Raw genomic sequence first — 17184 nt, forward strand, 5'->3', positions numbered from 1 at the left:
CCTTGGCCCCATAGAAGTGAATGGGGCTTCAGTAAAAAACACTTCGCATCCGGAATCAAAGCATTTTTCACTGACGGTTGCTAATAGGTGTGGTTTATAAACTTTCTAGTTTTTTTTCAAATGCGTGAAAAACGCATCAAAACTAGAGATGAGCGAACTTCTGTTTTAAGTTCGGCGTCTAAAGTTCGGGGGCGGGTTAGCGGAGAATCCCGATCTGGAACCGGATATGGATTCCGACTTCCGTTGTGGTCCGTGGTAGCGGAATCAATAATCGGCCATTATTGATTCCGCTACCACGGACCACAACGGAAGTCGGAATCCATATCCGGTTCCAGATCGGGATTCTCCGCTAACCCGCCCCCGAACTTTAGACGCCGAACTTAAAACAGAAGTTCGCTCATCTCTAATCAAAACTGATTGCACCTGCGTAAGAAAAAACGGAAACACGCTATTGCAGACGAAACTGACTGAACTTGCTTGCGAAATGTTGCAAATTTCACTGAACACATCCTGACACAATCCGTCCGACTGCACCAGGGGTTGGATGAGATATATAGACGACGTATTCTTCATCTGGACTGACAGAATTGAACAATTATGCAATTTCAACATTACACTAATGGCATTTCTAATGAAGTCCACTTCACTTTGGCGTTCTCTGAGACAGCCTCACAGTTCTTGGACACCACTGTCTACACGGAAAAATACGGACACGTACGCACAGACTTGTAAACCATCCTCAACCAATGGAGTCTCTCCCCGAAAGCCAACAGCTTAAGGTTAGATGTGACGGACGAAACAAGGTTGGAGGACAGATTAGAGGACGTGTGCAGCAGGCTGCCCTAAAAGGATGGTAAAAGGACACGACAAGGACACGACAGAGAGCACTCGGACTGGACCGCAAACAGAGCAGACGGATAGCAGAGCTACTGAAATCCAGCTGGCATGTCCTTATGCTGTGACTCCCTAAGATAGAAACGTTCTAGACTGCCCGTCTGATCCGTGCGAAGCGAGTGCAACAGCATATACCTGCACATGATAAGACAGGATGCTACCCGTGCTCGGGTGCTGTAGATGTAACAGTTCAGGGGTAGGACGGGAAGAAATATCAGATGGAGGGTCATTATACCTTTGGGTATAGGATTATTCTACGTGGAAGAAAGAGACTGAATCAGCACCGTTACCTCATCCGTAAAATACCCACTGAAGAGAAACGCTCGGACAAGAACTCAACCACCGAGACCAAGCACAATGATACAGAATCATCGATGGAGCGCCCCCCAGAGGAAAGGCACAGGGAGTGCTTAATCGAGACTGGAGATACATTGGATGAGCTTGAACCTAAGGGTCTTATAGGGTGTTAGCTCCCTCTATCAGCCAGATACGGTTTACGTCACGGGGCTATAGTAGTTATAAGAATGGTACCTAGAGCTTGTGACGCCATTTTTTAAATCCCATTTCCTGTCTTTTTGGTATTCAGAGGGCTCTGGAATAAATAAGGCCTCTACTGACAGAGCAATAGACATACATCATTCGGCATTATTTACCACTCCTCTACTTGCGTTATCTGTGTAACCATACATAAGGGGGGATGTAAGTCCACGGCACATGCCGCTGTCCTTTCCACTGGATGGTCCGCCCTGCATGACCCTGGATGACTGATCGGGACGCTGCCCAGGGGATGGGGTGGTCTATTAAATCTGAGGTTCAGTAGAGGGTTCTTCTTACTATGGCTGGACCCAGGTCTCTAGCCAGAGGAATAGAAACATGAGAGGGGCCGCCTGCACTCATGCTCAGGAGGGGCTCCCATCCAGTGCTGAGGGCTGAGCCCGGACCTAGGAATGGAAGTCTCCACCAAGACTAATAGAAACATGAGAAGGGCCACTCCCGCACCCGCACTCAGGTTTGGCTCCCATCCGCGGTGAGGGCTGAGCACGGATCTAGGAATGGAAGTCTCCAGCCAGAAGAATAGAAACATGATAGGGGCCGCCTGCACCCATGCTCAGGAGGGGCTCCCATCCGGTGGTGAGGGCTGAGCCCGGACCTAGGAATGGAAGTCTCCAGCCAGAGGAATAGAAACATCAGAGGGCAGCCTGCACCCGTGCTCAGGAGGGGCTCCCGTCCGGTGGTGAGGGCTGACCTAGGAATGGAAGTCTCCAGCCAGAGGAAAAGAAACATGAGAGGGGCCGCACGCAACCATGCTCAGGATTGGCTCCCATCCGGCAGTAAGGGCTAAGCCCGGACCTAGGAATGGAAGTCTCCAGCCAGAGGAATAGACACATGAAAGGGGCTGCCTGCACCCGCGATCAGGAGGGGCTCCCGTCCGGTGGTGAGGGCTGAGCGTGGACCTAGGAATGGAAGTCTCCAGCCAGAGGATAGACACATGAGAGGGGCCGCCCACGCTCAGGAGGGGCTCCCGTTCGGTGGTGAGGGCTGAGCCCGGACCTAGGAATGGAAGTCTCCAGCCAGAGGATAGAAACATGAGAGGGGCCGCTCACACTCAGGAGGGGCTCCCGTCTGGTGGTGAGGGCTGAGCCCGGACCTAGGAATGGAAGTCTCCAGCCAGAGGAATAGAAACATGAGAGGGGCCGTCCGCGCTCAGGAGGGGCTCCCGTCCGGCAGTGAGGGCTGAGCCCGGACCTAGGAATGGAAGTCTCCAGCCAGAGGAATAGACACATGAGAGGGGCTGCCTGCACCCGCGATCAGGAGGGGCTCCCGTCCGGTGGTGAGGGCTGAGCGTGGACCTAGGAATGGAAGTCTCCAGCCAGAGGATAGACACATGAGAGGGGCCGCCCACGCTCAGGAGGGGCTCCCGTCCGGCAGTGAGGGCTGAGCCCGGACCTAGGAATGGAAGTCTCCAGCCAGAGGAATAGACACATGAGAGGGGCTGCCTGCACCCGCGATCAGGAGGGGCTCCCGTCCGGTGGTGAGGGCTGAGCGTGGACCTAGGAATGGAAGTCTCCAGCCAGAGGATAGACACATGAGAGGGGCCGCCCACGCTCAGGAGGGGCTCCCGTCCGGCAGTGAGGGCTGAGCCCGGACCTAGGAATGGAAGTCTCCAGCCAGAGGATAGAAACATGAGAGGGGCCGCCCGCACCCGCGCTCAGGAGGGGCTCCCGTCCGGTGGTGAGGGCTGAGCCCAGACCTAGGAATGGAAGTCTCCAGCCAGAGGATAGAAACATGAGAGGGGCCGCCCACGCTCAGGAGGGGCTCCCGTCCGGCAGTGAGGGCTGAGCCCGGACCTAGGAATGGAAGTCTCCAGCCAGAGGATAGAAACATGAGAGGGGCTGCCCACGCTCAGGAGGGGCTCCCGTCCGGTGGTGAGGGCTGAGCCCATACCTAGGAATGGAAGTCTCCAGCCAGAGGACAGAAACATGAGAGGGGCCGCCCGCACCCGCGCTCAGGAGGGGCTCCCGTCCGGTGGTGAGGGCTGAGCACGGATCTTGGAATGGAAGTCTCCAGCCAGAGGAATAGACACATAAAAGGGGCCCGTCTGCACCGGCGCTCACCCTGCGTACTGGATGACGGGTGGTCACTGGACATTCTGACACATGAAGCTTTATTAGGGGCTCCGATGACATAAAGGTGGACAATGTGACACATTTCTGACAGATGCTGACGTGCGCCAAACAAGCGCACACGGAACAGCCTGTTACTTGGATCACATAGGACGGTGGAACACATCCTTCCATGTACATGAAGAACCGGCGCATGCGCAGCTTATCCAGGCGTAGGTGATGTTCTCTGTCGGTTACCGCGCGCTCCACATGATGACAGCTTAATGTGGCCATCTACCCTGAAGGACCCTCCCTCCATTGTGGATGTGCTTTCCTATGTTCGGTCCATCGGTAGATTGGGAGCGGTGAGTACATACATGTAAGACCATGAACGGGCGACACGTCGCATTGTTTAGGGGAATAAATGCGTCTGCAGTGAAGACGTCCGAGGGCTGCGGCTCCTCTATATATATCCGAGTAACGGGGTCCTACCGGCGGCACCGCCACATGGACAACTTCCTTTTTTCGTAACTGCTGCAACAAAATCCTTTTAGGGTAAACACACACGTTCAGGAGAATCCGCGCAGAAATCCGCAGGCAAATCTGGGCGGAAATCTGGGCGGAAATCTGGGCGGTCTATCCGCATCAATGGAGCAGATCTGCAGGCGGATTCGGTGCGGATTCTACCAAATGAATGAAGAAAATCCGGTCAGGAAAAATCTGCATCGTGTGCACTGAGAATTCTCATAGCATACAGTGTACATGAGCCTAATACTCCAACATACAGTCCCATGTAAATAACATCACTCATCCCTGCAGCATACAGTCCCATGTAAATAACATTGCTCATCCCTCCTGCATACAGTCCCATGTAAATAACATCGCTCATCCCTCCTGCATACAGTCCCATGTAAATAACATCACTCATCCCTCCTGCATACAGTCCCATGTAAATAACATCACTCATACCTCCAGCATACAGTCCCATGTAAATAACATTGCTCATCCCTCCTGCATACAGTCCCATGTAAATAACATCACTCATCCCTCCTGCATACAGTCCCGTGTAAATAACATCACTCATCCCTGCAGCATACAGTCCCATGTAAATAACATCACTCATCCCTGCAGCATACGGTCCCATGTAAATAACATCGCTCATCCCTGCAGCATATGGTCCCATGTAAATAACATCGCTCATCCCTCCTGCATACAGTCCCATGTAAATAACATCACTCATCCCTCCTGCATACAGTCCCATGTATATAACATCACTCATCCCTCCAGCATACAGTCCCATGTATATAACATCACTCATCCCTCCAGCATACAGTCCCATGTAAATAACATTGCTCATCCCTCCTGCATACAGTCCCATGTAAATAACATCACTCATCCCTCCTGCATACAGTCCCGTGTAAATAACATCACTCATCCCTGCAGCATACAGTCCCATGTAAATAACATCACTCATCCCTGCAGCATACGGTCCCATGTAAATAACATCGCTCATCCCTGCAGCATACAGTCCCATGTAAATAGCATCACTCATCCCTCCTGAATACAGTCCCATGTAAATAACATCACTCATCCCTCCTGCATACAGTCCCATGTAAATAACATCACTCATCCCTGCAGCATATGGTCCCATGTAAATAACATCACTCATCCCTCCTGAATACGGACCCATGTAAATAACATCACTCATTCCTCCTGCATACAGTCCCATGTAAATAACATCATTCATCCCTGCAGCATACAGTCCCATGTAAATAACATCACTCATCCCTGCAGCATACAGTCCCATGTAAATAACATCGCTCATCCCGCCTGCATACAGTCCCATGTAAATAACATCGCTCATCCCTCCAGCATACAGTCCCATGTAAATAACATCACTCATCCCTCCTGCATACAGTCCCATGTATATAACATCACTCATCCCTCCTGCATACAGTCCCATGTATATAACATCACTCATCCCTCCAGCATACAGTCCCATGTAAATAACATTGCTCATCCCTCCTGCATACAGTCCCATGTAAATAACATCACTCATCCCTCCTGCATACAGTCCCGTGTAAATAACATCACTCATCCCTGCAGCATACAGTCCCATGTAAATAACATCACTCATCCCTGCAGCATACGGTCCCATGTAAATAACATCGCTCATCCCTGCAGCATACAGTCCCATGTAAATAGCATCACTCATCCCTCCTGAATACAGTCCCATGTAAATAACATCACTCATCCCTCCTGCATACAGTCCCATGTAAATAACATCACTCATCCCTGCAGCATATGGTCCCATGTAAATAGCATCACTCATCCCTCCTGAATACGGACCCATGTAAATAACATCACTCATTCCTCCTGCATACAGTCCCATGTAAATAACATCATTCATCCCTGCAGCATACAGTCCCATGTAAATAACATCACTCATCCCTGCAGCATACAGTCCCATGTAAATAACATCACTCATCCCTGCAGCATACAGTCCCATGTAAATAACATCACTCATCCATCCTGCATTCAGTCCCATGTAAATAACATCGCTCATCCCTGCAGCATACAGTCCCATGTAAATAACATCACTCATCCCTGCAGCATACAGTCCCATGTAAATAACATTGTTCGTCCCTCCTGCATACAGTCCCATGTAAATAACATCGCTCACCCCTCCTGCATACAGTCCCATGTAAATAACATCACTCATCCCTCCTGCATACAGTCCCGTGTAAATAACATCACTCATCCCTGCAGCATACAGTCCCATGTAAATAACATCATTCATCCCTGCAGCATACAGTCCCATGTAAATAACATCACTCATCCCTGCAGCATACAGTCCCATGTAAATAACATCACTCATCCATCCTGCATTCAGTCCCATGTAAATAACATAGCTCATCCCTGCAGCATACAGTCCCATGTAAATAACATCACTCATCCCTCCTGCATACAGTCCCATGTAAATAACATCGCTCATCCCTCCTGCATACAGTCCCATGTAAATAACATCACTCATCCCTGCAGCATACGGTCCCATGTAAATAACATCACTCATCCCTCCTGCATACAGTCCCATGTAAATAACATCACTCATCCCTGCAGCATACAGTCCCATGTAAATAACATCGCTCATCCCTCCTGCATACAGTCCCATGTAAATAACATCACTCATCCCTCCTGCATACAGTCCCATGTAAATAACATCACTCATCCCTCCAGCATACAGTCCCATGTAAATAACATTGCTCATCCCTCCTGCATACAGTCCCGTGTAAATAACATCGCTCATCCCTCCTGCATACAGTCCCATGTAAATAACATCGCTCATCCCTGCAGCATACAGTCCCATGTAAATAACATCACTCATCCCTGCAGCATACAGTCCCATGTAAATAACATCGCTCATCCCTGCAGCATACAGTCCCATGTAAATAACATCGCTCATCCCTCCTGCATACAGTCCCATGTAAATAACATCACTCATCCCTGCAGCATACAGTCCCATGTAAATAACATTGCTCATCTCTCCTGCATACAGTCCCATGTAAATAACATCGCTCATCCCTCCTGAATACACTCCCATGTAAATAACATCACTCATTCCTCCTGCATACAGTCCCATGTAAATAACATTGCTCATAACTGCAGCATACAGTCCCATGTAAATAACATCGCTCGTCCCTCCTGCATACAGTCCCATGTAAAGAACATCGCTCATAACTGCAGCATACAGTCCCATGTAAATAACATTGTTCGTCCCTCCTGCATACAGTCCCATGTAAATAACATCACTCATCCCTCCTGCATACAGTCCCATGTAAATAACATCGCTCATCCCTCCAGCATACAGTCCCATGTAAATAACATTGCTTGTCCCTCCTGCATACAGTCCCATGTAAATAACATCGCTCATCCCGCCTGCATACAGTCCCATGTAAATAACATTGTTCGTCCCTCCTGAATACAGTCCCATGTAAAGAACATCGCTCATCCGTCTTGCACTACAGTCTCTGAACTCTGTGCAAACCTTTGTCTTTCTCTGACGTCATCTAGCCATGTGAGTTTAGGGGGACCGTCTGACGTCATCTGGTCATGTGACATTGGCAGCCTCAGTCACCATGGTGACCGTGCGTTTCACAATATGCATCTTCTTCCTTGTTCAGAGAGGCCCCGCCCATTACACCCGGAGTGCCCGCCTCTTCCTGTGACGTCATACCTACCGGGAAGAAGTCTTCTCTAGCTTCTGCTGGAGGAGGTGGTGAGTGGTCACCGGGGGCACAGGTTTCATTAACCCCTGCAGGGCTGGACCATAGAAGCAGTTGCATTTTCTACATCTTCTTTTTGAGGCTGGTTTCTTCTTGGCCTCTGACTTCTTCTATTACCTCTCAATACCCTAAACAGCCTGGTGTCTGCAGTGCCCTGTGTATACCATATACCGCCTGGTGTCTGCAGTGCCCTGTGTATACCATATACCGCCTATAGTGTCTGCAGTGCCCTGTGTATACCATATACCGCCTGGTGTCTGCAGAGCCCTGTGTAAACTGTATACCGCCTGGTGTCTGCAGTGCCCTGTGTAAACTGTATACCGCCTGTTGTCTGCAGTGCACTGTGTATACCGCATGGTGTCTGCAGTGCACTGTGTATACTGTATACTGTCAGTGAGCTAGGGACTGAGGGGCAGGTTGTCAGTGAGCTAGCAGGTTGTCAGTGAGCTAGGGGGCAGAGGGGCAGGTTGTCAGTGAGCTATGGGGCAGAGGGGCAGGTTGTCAGTGAGCTAGGGAGCAGAGGGGCAGGTTGTCAGCGAGATAGGGAGCAGAGGGGCAGGTTGTCAGTGAGCTAGGAGGCAGAGGGGCAGGTTGTCAGTAAGCTAGGGAGCAGAGGGGCAGGTTGTCAGTAAGCTAGGGAGCAGAGGGGCAGGTTGTCAGTGAGCTAGGGGGCAGAGGGGCAGGTTGTCAGTAAGCTAGGGAGCAGAGGGGCAGGTTGTCAGTAAGCTAGGGAGCAGAGGGGCAGGTTGTCAGTAAGCTAGGGAGCAGAGGGGCAGGTTGTCAGTGAGCTAGGGGGCAGAGGGGCAGGTTGTCAGTGAGCTAGGGGGCAGAGGGGCAGGTTGTCAGTAAGCTAGGGGGCAGAGGGGCAGGTTGTCAGTGAGCTAGGGAGCAGAGGGGCAGGTTGTCAGTGAGCTAGGGGGCAGAGGGGCAGGTTGTCAGTGAGCTAGGGGGCAGAGGGGCAGGTTGTCAGTGAGCTAGGGAGCAGAGGGGCAGGTTGTCAGTGAGCTAGGGGGCAGAGGGGCAGGTTGTCAGTGAGCTAGGGAGCAGAGGGGCAGGTTGTCAGTGAGCTAGGGGGCAGAGGGGCAGGTTGTCAGTGAGCTAGGGAGCAGAGGGGCAGGTTGTCAGTAAGCTAGGGAGCAGAGGGGCAGGTTGTCAGTGAGCTAGGGGGCAGAGGGGCAGGTTGTCAGTGAGCTAGGGAGCAGAGGGGCAGGTTGTCAGTGAGCTAGGGGGCAGAGGGGCAGGTTGTCAGTGAGCTAGGGAGCAGAGGGGCAGGTTGTCAGTGAGCTAGGGGGCAGAGGGGCAGGTTGTCAGTGAGCTAGGGGGCAGAGGGGCAGGTTGTCAGTAAGCTAGGGGGCAGAGGGGCAGGTTGTCAGTGAGCTAGGGAGCAGAGGGGCAGGTTGTCAGTGAGCTAGGGAGCAGAGGGGCAGGTTGTCAGCGAGCTAGGCGGAGAGGGGGTAGGGGGTAAAGGGGGTGGTTATGAACAATCTAAGGGCAGTTTGTGAATGAGGTGGGGGTGGGATGTAACCAGCAGTGAAGTGGGAAATGTAGTTTTGTCTCCTGGTGAACTCCGCGAATGTAGTTGAATATTTGACGTCTCCAATAACAGGAGAAGAGAAAAGCTAAAGCCGGGTGGAAGGCGCTCCATTATCTGGATTTAGTAAAAGAGACGATTTTACAGCAGGTTCAGAGTCCCTGGAAAGAAACACCTGAGAGGACTCTCCAGGCTCCTGATATCGATGGTCCTTGGGATAGGTTGGTGACGGTTCGACTTCCCACAAACTTGAGGAACTGCCGGAAAACTCTTCTCCCAGTCCATACCAAGAGAGAATAGAAGCTCAGGACGGCAATATCTCCTCACATGTCCACTTCTCTCCAAACAGGTTTCTAGTACACAGGACCCGCGGTCCATATCTGCTGCAGAAGGTTATATCCCTGATGGATACAGTCAACAAGATGGAGGAGAGAATGTTAGATCTCACCCTAGAGATCATCTTCTGGCTCACTGGAGAGGTGAGAGGTTCTGATGATGTCACATTACATCATTATCTCTGGTGATGCTGTGACTGGAGAGATTCTGATGATGTCCCTGTGACGGGCTGAACAGTCACTGGGGCTGCTGGAGAAGCCTGAGACCTCCAGAACTATGGAGACCCCCTCAGACCTCTTGGAGTTACAAGGAACTATTAACCCTGATTTATGTGTGGAGTTATAGACCACATCTTTCCTATTGCCCATTAAAGGTGCAGGGTGTGAATCCCACAACACAAAAAGGGTTAACTCTGCTCTGAGACTCCCACTGATTGTGTTAGTTTATTTGTCCCTTTGTTCTATTGTGTTAGTGATAGGATTAAGAAGTAGCCGACTCCGGTGTAGAGGAGTAGATCACCCTATGATGCACTCAGGAGATAATCCCATCACATGTGTCTCCTCTCTCCCTATTCTTTCATTAAGACACTGGGGGGGGGGGGAGGATGTCTGCGCGCTGTTCATGTTTGATTGAGTTATGTTGTTAGACTTCTTGAACTGTATATAGACTCTGAGTTGGTCTTCAATAAATGAGTTCTTGATTTACTCTTCAACATGTTGCCTGATGATTGAGGAGTTTAGCGTTCCGTCCTCATATACAGCTGCAAGAAAAAGTATGTGAACCCTTTGGAATGATCTGGATTTCTGCACAAATTGGTCATAAAATGTGATCTGATCTTCCTCTAAGTCACAACAATAGACAATCACAGTCGGCTTAACCTAATAACACACAAAGAGTTAAATGTTACCATGTTTTTATTGAACACACCATGTAAACATTCACAGTGCAGGTGGAAAAAGTATGTGAACCCTTGGATTTAATAACTGGTTGAACCTCCTTTGGCAGCAATAACTTCCACCAAACGTTTCCTGTAGTTGCAGATCAGACGGGCACAACGGTCAGGAGTAATTCTTGACCATTCCTCTTTACAGAACTGTCTCAGTTCAGCAATATTCTTGGGATGTCTGGTGTGAATCGCTTTCTTGAGGTCAGGCCACAGCATCTCAATCGGGTTGAGGTCAGGACTCTGACTGGGCCGCTCCAGAAGGCGGATTTTCTTCTGTTTAAGCCATTCTGTTGTTGAGTTACTTCTATGCTTTGGGTCGTTGTCCTGTTGCAGCACCATCTTCTGTTGAGCTTCAGCTGGTGGACGGATGGCCTTACGTTCTCCTGCAAAATGTCTTGATAAACTTGGGAATTTATCTTTCCTTCCGATGATAGCAATCCGTCCAGGCCCTGACGCAGCAAAGCAGCCCCAAACCATGATGCCCCCGCCACCATACCTCACAGTTGGGATGAGGTTTTGAGGTTGGTGTGCTGTGCCTCTTTTTTTCCACACATAGTGTTGTGTGTTTCTTCCAAACAACTCAACTTTGGTTTCATAATGATGTAATGTGACATCATCAGAACCTCTCTCCTCTCCAGTCACATCATCTGTTATTACCATAGATAATGATGTCACATTATAGTATTACCAGATGATGTGACTGGAGAGGAGAGAGGTTCTGATGATGTCACATTACATCATTCTAGTAATACCAGATGATGTGACTGGAGAGGAGAGGTTCTGATGATGTCACATAACATCATTATCTATAGTAATACCAGATGATGTGACTGGAGAGGAGAGGTTCTGATGATGTCACATTACATCATTAGATGAGACTGGAGAGGAGAGAGGTTCTGTGCATGTATGTAGTGATATTTATTATTGTCTCCTCATACATAGGATTATACAGTTGTGAAGAAGACATCCAGTGAGCACTGTCAGACCCCTTTGGTTGAATCTTGTGGTAGAACTTTACGCCCCATCGCAGAACCTCCCCCTCACCCCCTGATACATGAGCAGAAGATCTTAGAACTCACCCACAAGATGATGGAGCTGCTGACTGGAGAGGTGACACTGCTGGGAATGCTGGGAAATTCTCCAGTAACAGCATTGGATGGGTCTGGGTGATGACGGTGTCATTGTGTTGTCAGGTTCCTATAAGGTGTCAGGACGTCACTGTCTATTTCTCCATGGAGGAGTGGGAGTACATAGAAGGACACAAGGATCTGTACAAGAAGGCCATGATGGAGGAGCACCAGCCCCTCACATCTCCAGGTAACGGATATGGCTAAGTGCACATCTTTCTGTATTATTTGTATTTGAAGGATGATTTCATTTAGTGTCTCCTACAGTTATTTTTAGTAAGAGAAGAGCCCCAGAGAGTCGTCCTAGTCCTCGACTTCCTCAGGATCATCAGGTATGGAGAGACAGTATCAGAAATATTCCCTGGGATCTGTAGAAGATCATGTCTGTCCATGATGAGTACACATGTGTGGGATGCATCTGATGTGGTCACTGAGCTGCCATCCCTTCATCCAGCCTCTAGAAGATGTGCAGCTTGGCTCCGATAACGACTCCTGGCATGTTGGTTTTGGTTGTCTTGCTGATTAGAGTTTTTCCCGCTATTATGATCAGGTCCTACCCTACAGATTGTTGTCAGTTATGCCTGCCAGTGAACGTTATCAGAACTGTTGACCGTGCAGTAGTAAAAGTCCTCATTACCCTTTATCCTACAATTGTTCTCAGAATCCTACCCTTTGGTGTGTCCTTCTGTTGTCCATATCGAGGCAGGAGGACCACACACAGATTCCCTAGACTGATTCTGCGAGTCCTGAGGGAGTCTTGTAAGGGGTCAGACCTTACCCATGATCTTTGTGGCTTGTGAGTGGTGTAAGTCGCTCCCCACTCAAGGCTGATGACAGGAATCAGTGGCACATTTGCAGCAGATGTTGGTAGCTCTCAGAAGAGGGTGTGGGCTCAGTGGGTACAACAGTCTCTCTTTGAGGGCACAGGCTTGGGAAGCACACAGGGGAAGATTTACTAAGCCTGACTGTATAGACCTGCAGCACAAGGGCTCAGACTGGATGATCAATCTGGTGCAGGGTAGGCACTTTTGTCTAACTCTATGCCAACTATTGGTTGTCTCACATTCGACAGAATTTTACAGTAGAGCTGTGGTGCAGTTTTAGCCCAAAATGGTGCATCTTAGGTCACTCCCCTTTTCAATGGAAACCATGCCATTTCCCAAGCTGACTGGACTGTTCGTCCTGGCCTGGTTACCACAGGTCCACTGAACACTCACCAGATGCTAGGAAATGGAAGTCGTCTGCCCCTGATGAACACTCGTCTACTGCTGCAGGTGTTACTGCTTCACCGCCCCTAAGTAAGCCCTGAAGAAGTGAAGAGCTCCACTTACCTCTACTTGCTAGCTAACTACTACGTAGTGTGTGACCGGTCCTCTGTATTCCAGTGGCTGGAAAACACTCTCTCATCAGTTTGGTTCCACTACAAGGTACTCATGGGCAACTCTAATCATGGCCTCATTAATCTGCTACATAGCATGGGGATGCCATAGGGTTAACCCTTACACTGATCTCTGACTCCGCCCAAGGTTGCAGTGTGTATGGCCCCTAACCACTTACTGGTCGACATTTTGCAGTGTAATACAGTGCATCTTACAACAGCGCCATATTGACAGAGCCCAATAACATCCCTTGGTTGAACCTGATGACCATATGTCATTTTTTAGCAAAAGGGTAATAATGTTTAGAACTTCTGACTTTCAGGCCCCATATCTCGCCATCCACTACAGCTTCGGACGGGAGACTCCCATCATTTTATAGACAGTCATCTCAGCCATCTCATACATACATTGGACTTACAGCTATTTAGCATAAGATTAGTTCTCAGATTCTTCTCAAGTAACTGCATTGTTACTGTTTTGCTCCTAAAATTCAAATTATTTTTATTTTTTTAGTATTTTGTAGATCCACCTTTGGCTTTCAGCACGGCCTGAATCTTTCTGGGCATGCTCTCCATCAGATTCAAGCATGTCTCGACCAAAATCTGTTCCCTGATCTCTTCCACACGTTCCCAATGTTGGTGCATACTGGTCGCCTCACTTGGCTATGAATACAGCTTTTTCTTCAACTCTAAGTGTTGGATTGGGTTGAGGTCTGGTCTGTGGGGCTGATCCAGCTCCTCTACTTCATTGTCATGGAACCATTTGGCTGTGAAACAACCCCAAATTATCAGGTTTTCTCCTCCCGACTTGACAGTTCCTTCAATTTCTCGCTCCGTTAGCCACTTATCCCTTGTTTCTTCCAGACCCCTTTGAACCCATAAGTCGAGGCTTCTTCACCTTTTTCATACTTCTTGACACCTTTTTCCAGACTTGTGTAATGTGCATCACACGGTGCTTTCATGGACATCTGTGATCTTACTATAATGAAGCATACGAGCCGCCTCCACTACCAGAACTGATAGACCTTGTGATGAGCTCACTTGTCGACTCCGAACCTACAGTAACCCATCTTCCATTTCTAGGGGGCCTCTGTGGCAGTGGCATTGCAATGTTCTCAGTTTGAGTTTGCTTAATGGTTAATTTACAAATCTCATATTTCAAAAAGGTAATTTCCTGCTGCATTATGGAGAGCTGTCTACAGATCAGACAGTATCCAAACCTCTGAAGAGTGGAACCTGAAATAAAAGCACAACAATTCCTGCACAGAACCAGGTCTGCCATTGTAAAGAGGGGAAAGATTTTAAACAAACAAATCTTACTTGTTTAGATTGTATCCACTAGGGATCGACCGATATTGATTTTTTAGGGCCGATACCGATACCGATAATTTGTGAACTTTCAGGCCGATAGACGATAATTTATACCGATATTCTGGGAATTTTCATTTTTGAAAAAAAAGTAAAAAATTCCCACAAATCTGCTGAAAATTTATGTTTATTGTTAATGTATATTTAATATTTTGGTGTTTTTATTATTTTTTTACTAACTTTTAGCCCCCTTAGGGACTAGAACCCTTGTCATATTCACCCTGATAGAGATCTATCAGGGTGAATAGGAGCTCACACTGTCCCTGCTGCTGTGTGCTTTGTGCACACAGCAGCATGGAGCTTATCATGGCAGCCAGGGCTTCAATAGCGTCCTGGCTGCCATGGTAACCGATCGGAGCCCCAGCATTACACTGCTGGGGCTCCGATCGGAGGAGCAAGGGAGAGGGGATCCTGTGGAGGGGCGCACTGCGACTGGGGTGGGGGGGCCCTATGCGCCACCACTGGGGGGGGGGCGCACTGCGCCACCAATGTCTGATACTGGGGGGCTTGGGGGGGGGCGCACTGCGCCACCAATGAAGCTTAATCCCACATTTATTCATATACAGGAGGCGGGAGCTGGCTGCAGGATCACATAGCCGGCTCCCGACCTCTATGAGCAGTAGCTGCGATCCGCGGCACCTGAGGAGTTAACTACCGCAGATCGCAGCTACTGCTCATAGAGGTCGGGAGCCGGCTATGTGATCCTGCAGCTCCCGCCTCCTGTATATGAATGAATGATAGATTAATCTTCATTGGTGGAGCAGTGGCCATAGCTCCTCCCCTCCTCCTGTCCCCTCTCTTCTCATTGGCGGCAGGAGCAGCACAGGGGGAGGAGACACTGCTCCTTCTCCCCTGTGCTGCTAAGGGGAACACGGAGAGCGCTGTCAGCAGCGCGATCTGTGTTCCCCATACACTATCGGAATATCGGCAAAATAGATGCCGATACCGATAGTGTTCAAAATCCTGAATATCGGCCGATAATATCGGTAAATCCGATAATCGGTCGATCCCTAGTATCCACCTCCAGATTACCTCCCGAGTATCTCCTGAATATCTCCAATGCACTTATAACAAGCAGCACTTGAAATGGCAGCTTTGGAAAAGCAGCAAGCTATAATTGTTACCCTTTAGCTCGTCAGTGTATATGACATCCGGTATAAAGCTATATGACTGACAAGGGCATCATCCCTGTTTTATAGGCCTCCTGTGATGTCACCACTCCCAGTGTACGTGTCATACATAGCATGGACATGCAGGACTTTTCACTCACATATTACTCAATACCTCACTGGCCTGTCCTGGCGGCATAGGGTGCATCAATCGGCACGTCAGTTTGGCATACCCTAAATATACATATGAGGTGGTATATCACTTAGCAGGTACATTACTGGTGTTCAACATGGACGGTACCGCTACTGTATCAGGGTCAGCGATGAACCGCAGCAGCGGAGCAGTAACTGTAAAGGGGTTTCATTACGCCATTAATTCCATGGTGCTGTACATCGAGAGCGGTTACACAAACCTAATACCTTACAATCTACAAGGGAAGCGAGTAAAGCTGGCTGGAACGGCAGCATGCTCATTGCAGGTGGATTCATCCATTTGTATCCCTGTTACACGCTGGCGAAATGAAAGCCGCACCTTTGACTTGTTTTGTATCTGCACTGCAGATCATTTCCCGAGCAGGTTCTACATACCACATGGACCACCAATGCCAAAACCCCCTGCACCTCTGCAGTCACCGACAGAACCACAGCCAAGCATGGACCGCTCAGGACCTGTAGAGGAGTATGAGGTGTCCTGGGGAGGCTCTGCTAGTCGGCCTGTTCACCTCTCACCGAGCAGCTGGAATGGGAAAAAGGGAGCGGGATCAGGTCACAGGGCTTATGTGATCGCTCAGCTCAGGGTCAGGATGTTTTTAAAGGTTGACCTCCGTGTTCTGTGACTTTTACATAATTTGTTTCACAGGTACTGAAAGGGCATAACGATGAGAACAATATCCGTGCTGCAGAGTCTAATATGAGGCCTGATGACCAGTGCAAGGAGGACATCCCTACAGACAACCACCCAGGTGAGCGATAACCACCAGGCTGGATTTGATTTAAATCACTAGTCAGTAAGGCTCGATTTAAAGAGGACCTTTCACCAGAATAAAACATCTAAACTGACTATACAGACGTGTAGAGCGGCACCCAGGGACCCCCCTGCACTTCCTGTTATCCCTGGGCGCCGCTCCGTTCTCCCGGTATAGGCTCCGGAGCGGCGCCCAGGGATAACAGTAAGTGCAGGGGGGTCCCTGGGCGCCGCTCTACATGTCTGTATAGTTACTTTAGATGTTTATATCTGGTGAAAGGTCCTCTTTAAAGGGCTTCTGTCACCCCCCAAAAGTCATATATATTTTTTTAGGCTAATTAAAATCCTTATACTGCGATTTTTCAATATATAGTGCTCTTACCCTTTTTCGTTCAGTAGTTTCTTTAAAAATGGCACTTTTATAATATGTAAATTACCTCTTTACCAGCAAGTAATTTACATATTATAAAAGTGCCGTTTTTAAAGAAACTAGCCAACAGAAAAGGATAAGAGCCCTATATATTGAAAAATCGCAGTATAAGGATTTTAATTAGCCTACAAAAATAAAATAAAATTTTGGGGGGTTAACAACCTCAGCCCCGCTAGCTGAAACCCCCCTAATGACCAGGCCACTTTTTACACTTC

General features: G+C 48.9%; 1 protein-coding gene across 4 annotated transcripts in view; it reads left to right on the forward strand.

Moving 5' to 3' along the window:
• The first annotated feature begins 7735 nt into the window (after positions 1-7735).
• Positions 7736-17184, forward strand: part of LOC122937800 (oocyte zinc finger protein XlCOF6.1-like) — a 34094-nt gene continuing 24645 nt past the window's right edge. The window contains exons 1-3 of one of the 4 annotated variants that reach the window (XM_044292872.1): positions 7736-7773; positions 9387-9790; positions 16435-16537. In XM_044292872.1, coding sequence (XP_044148807.1) covers positions 9716-9790; positions 16435-16537 — 178 coding nt within the window. In that variant the 5' untranslated portion in view covers positions 7736-7773; positions 9387-9715. Of the gene's footprint in view, positions 7774-9323; positions 9791-11857; positions 11911-11987; positions 12053-16434; positions 16538-17184 lie in introns of those variants that run through there. The other 3 variants (XM_044292881.1, XM_044292854.1, XM_044292864.1) reach the window with 3 other exon arrangements.

The sequence above is a fragment of the Bufo gargarizans genome, chromosome 1, assembly GCF_014858855.1.
Source record: "Bufo gargarizans isolate SCDJY-AF-19 chromosome 1, ASM1485885v1, whole genome shotgun sequence".
NCBI lineage: Eukaryota > Metazoa > Chordata > Amphibia > Anura > Bufonidae > Bufo > Bufo gargarizans.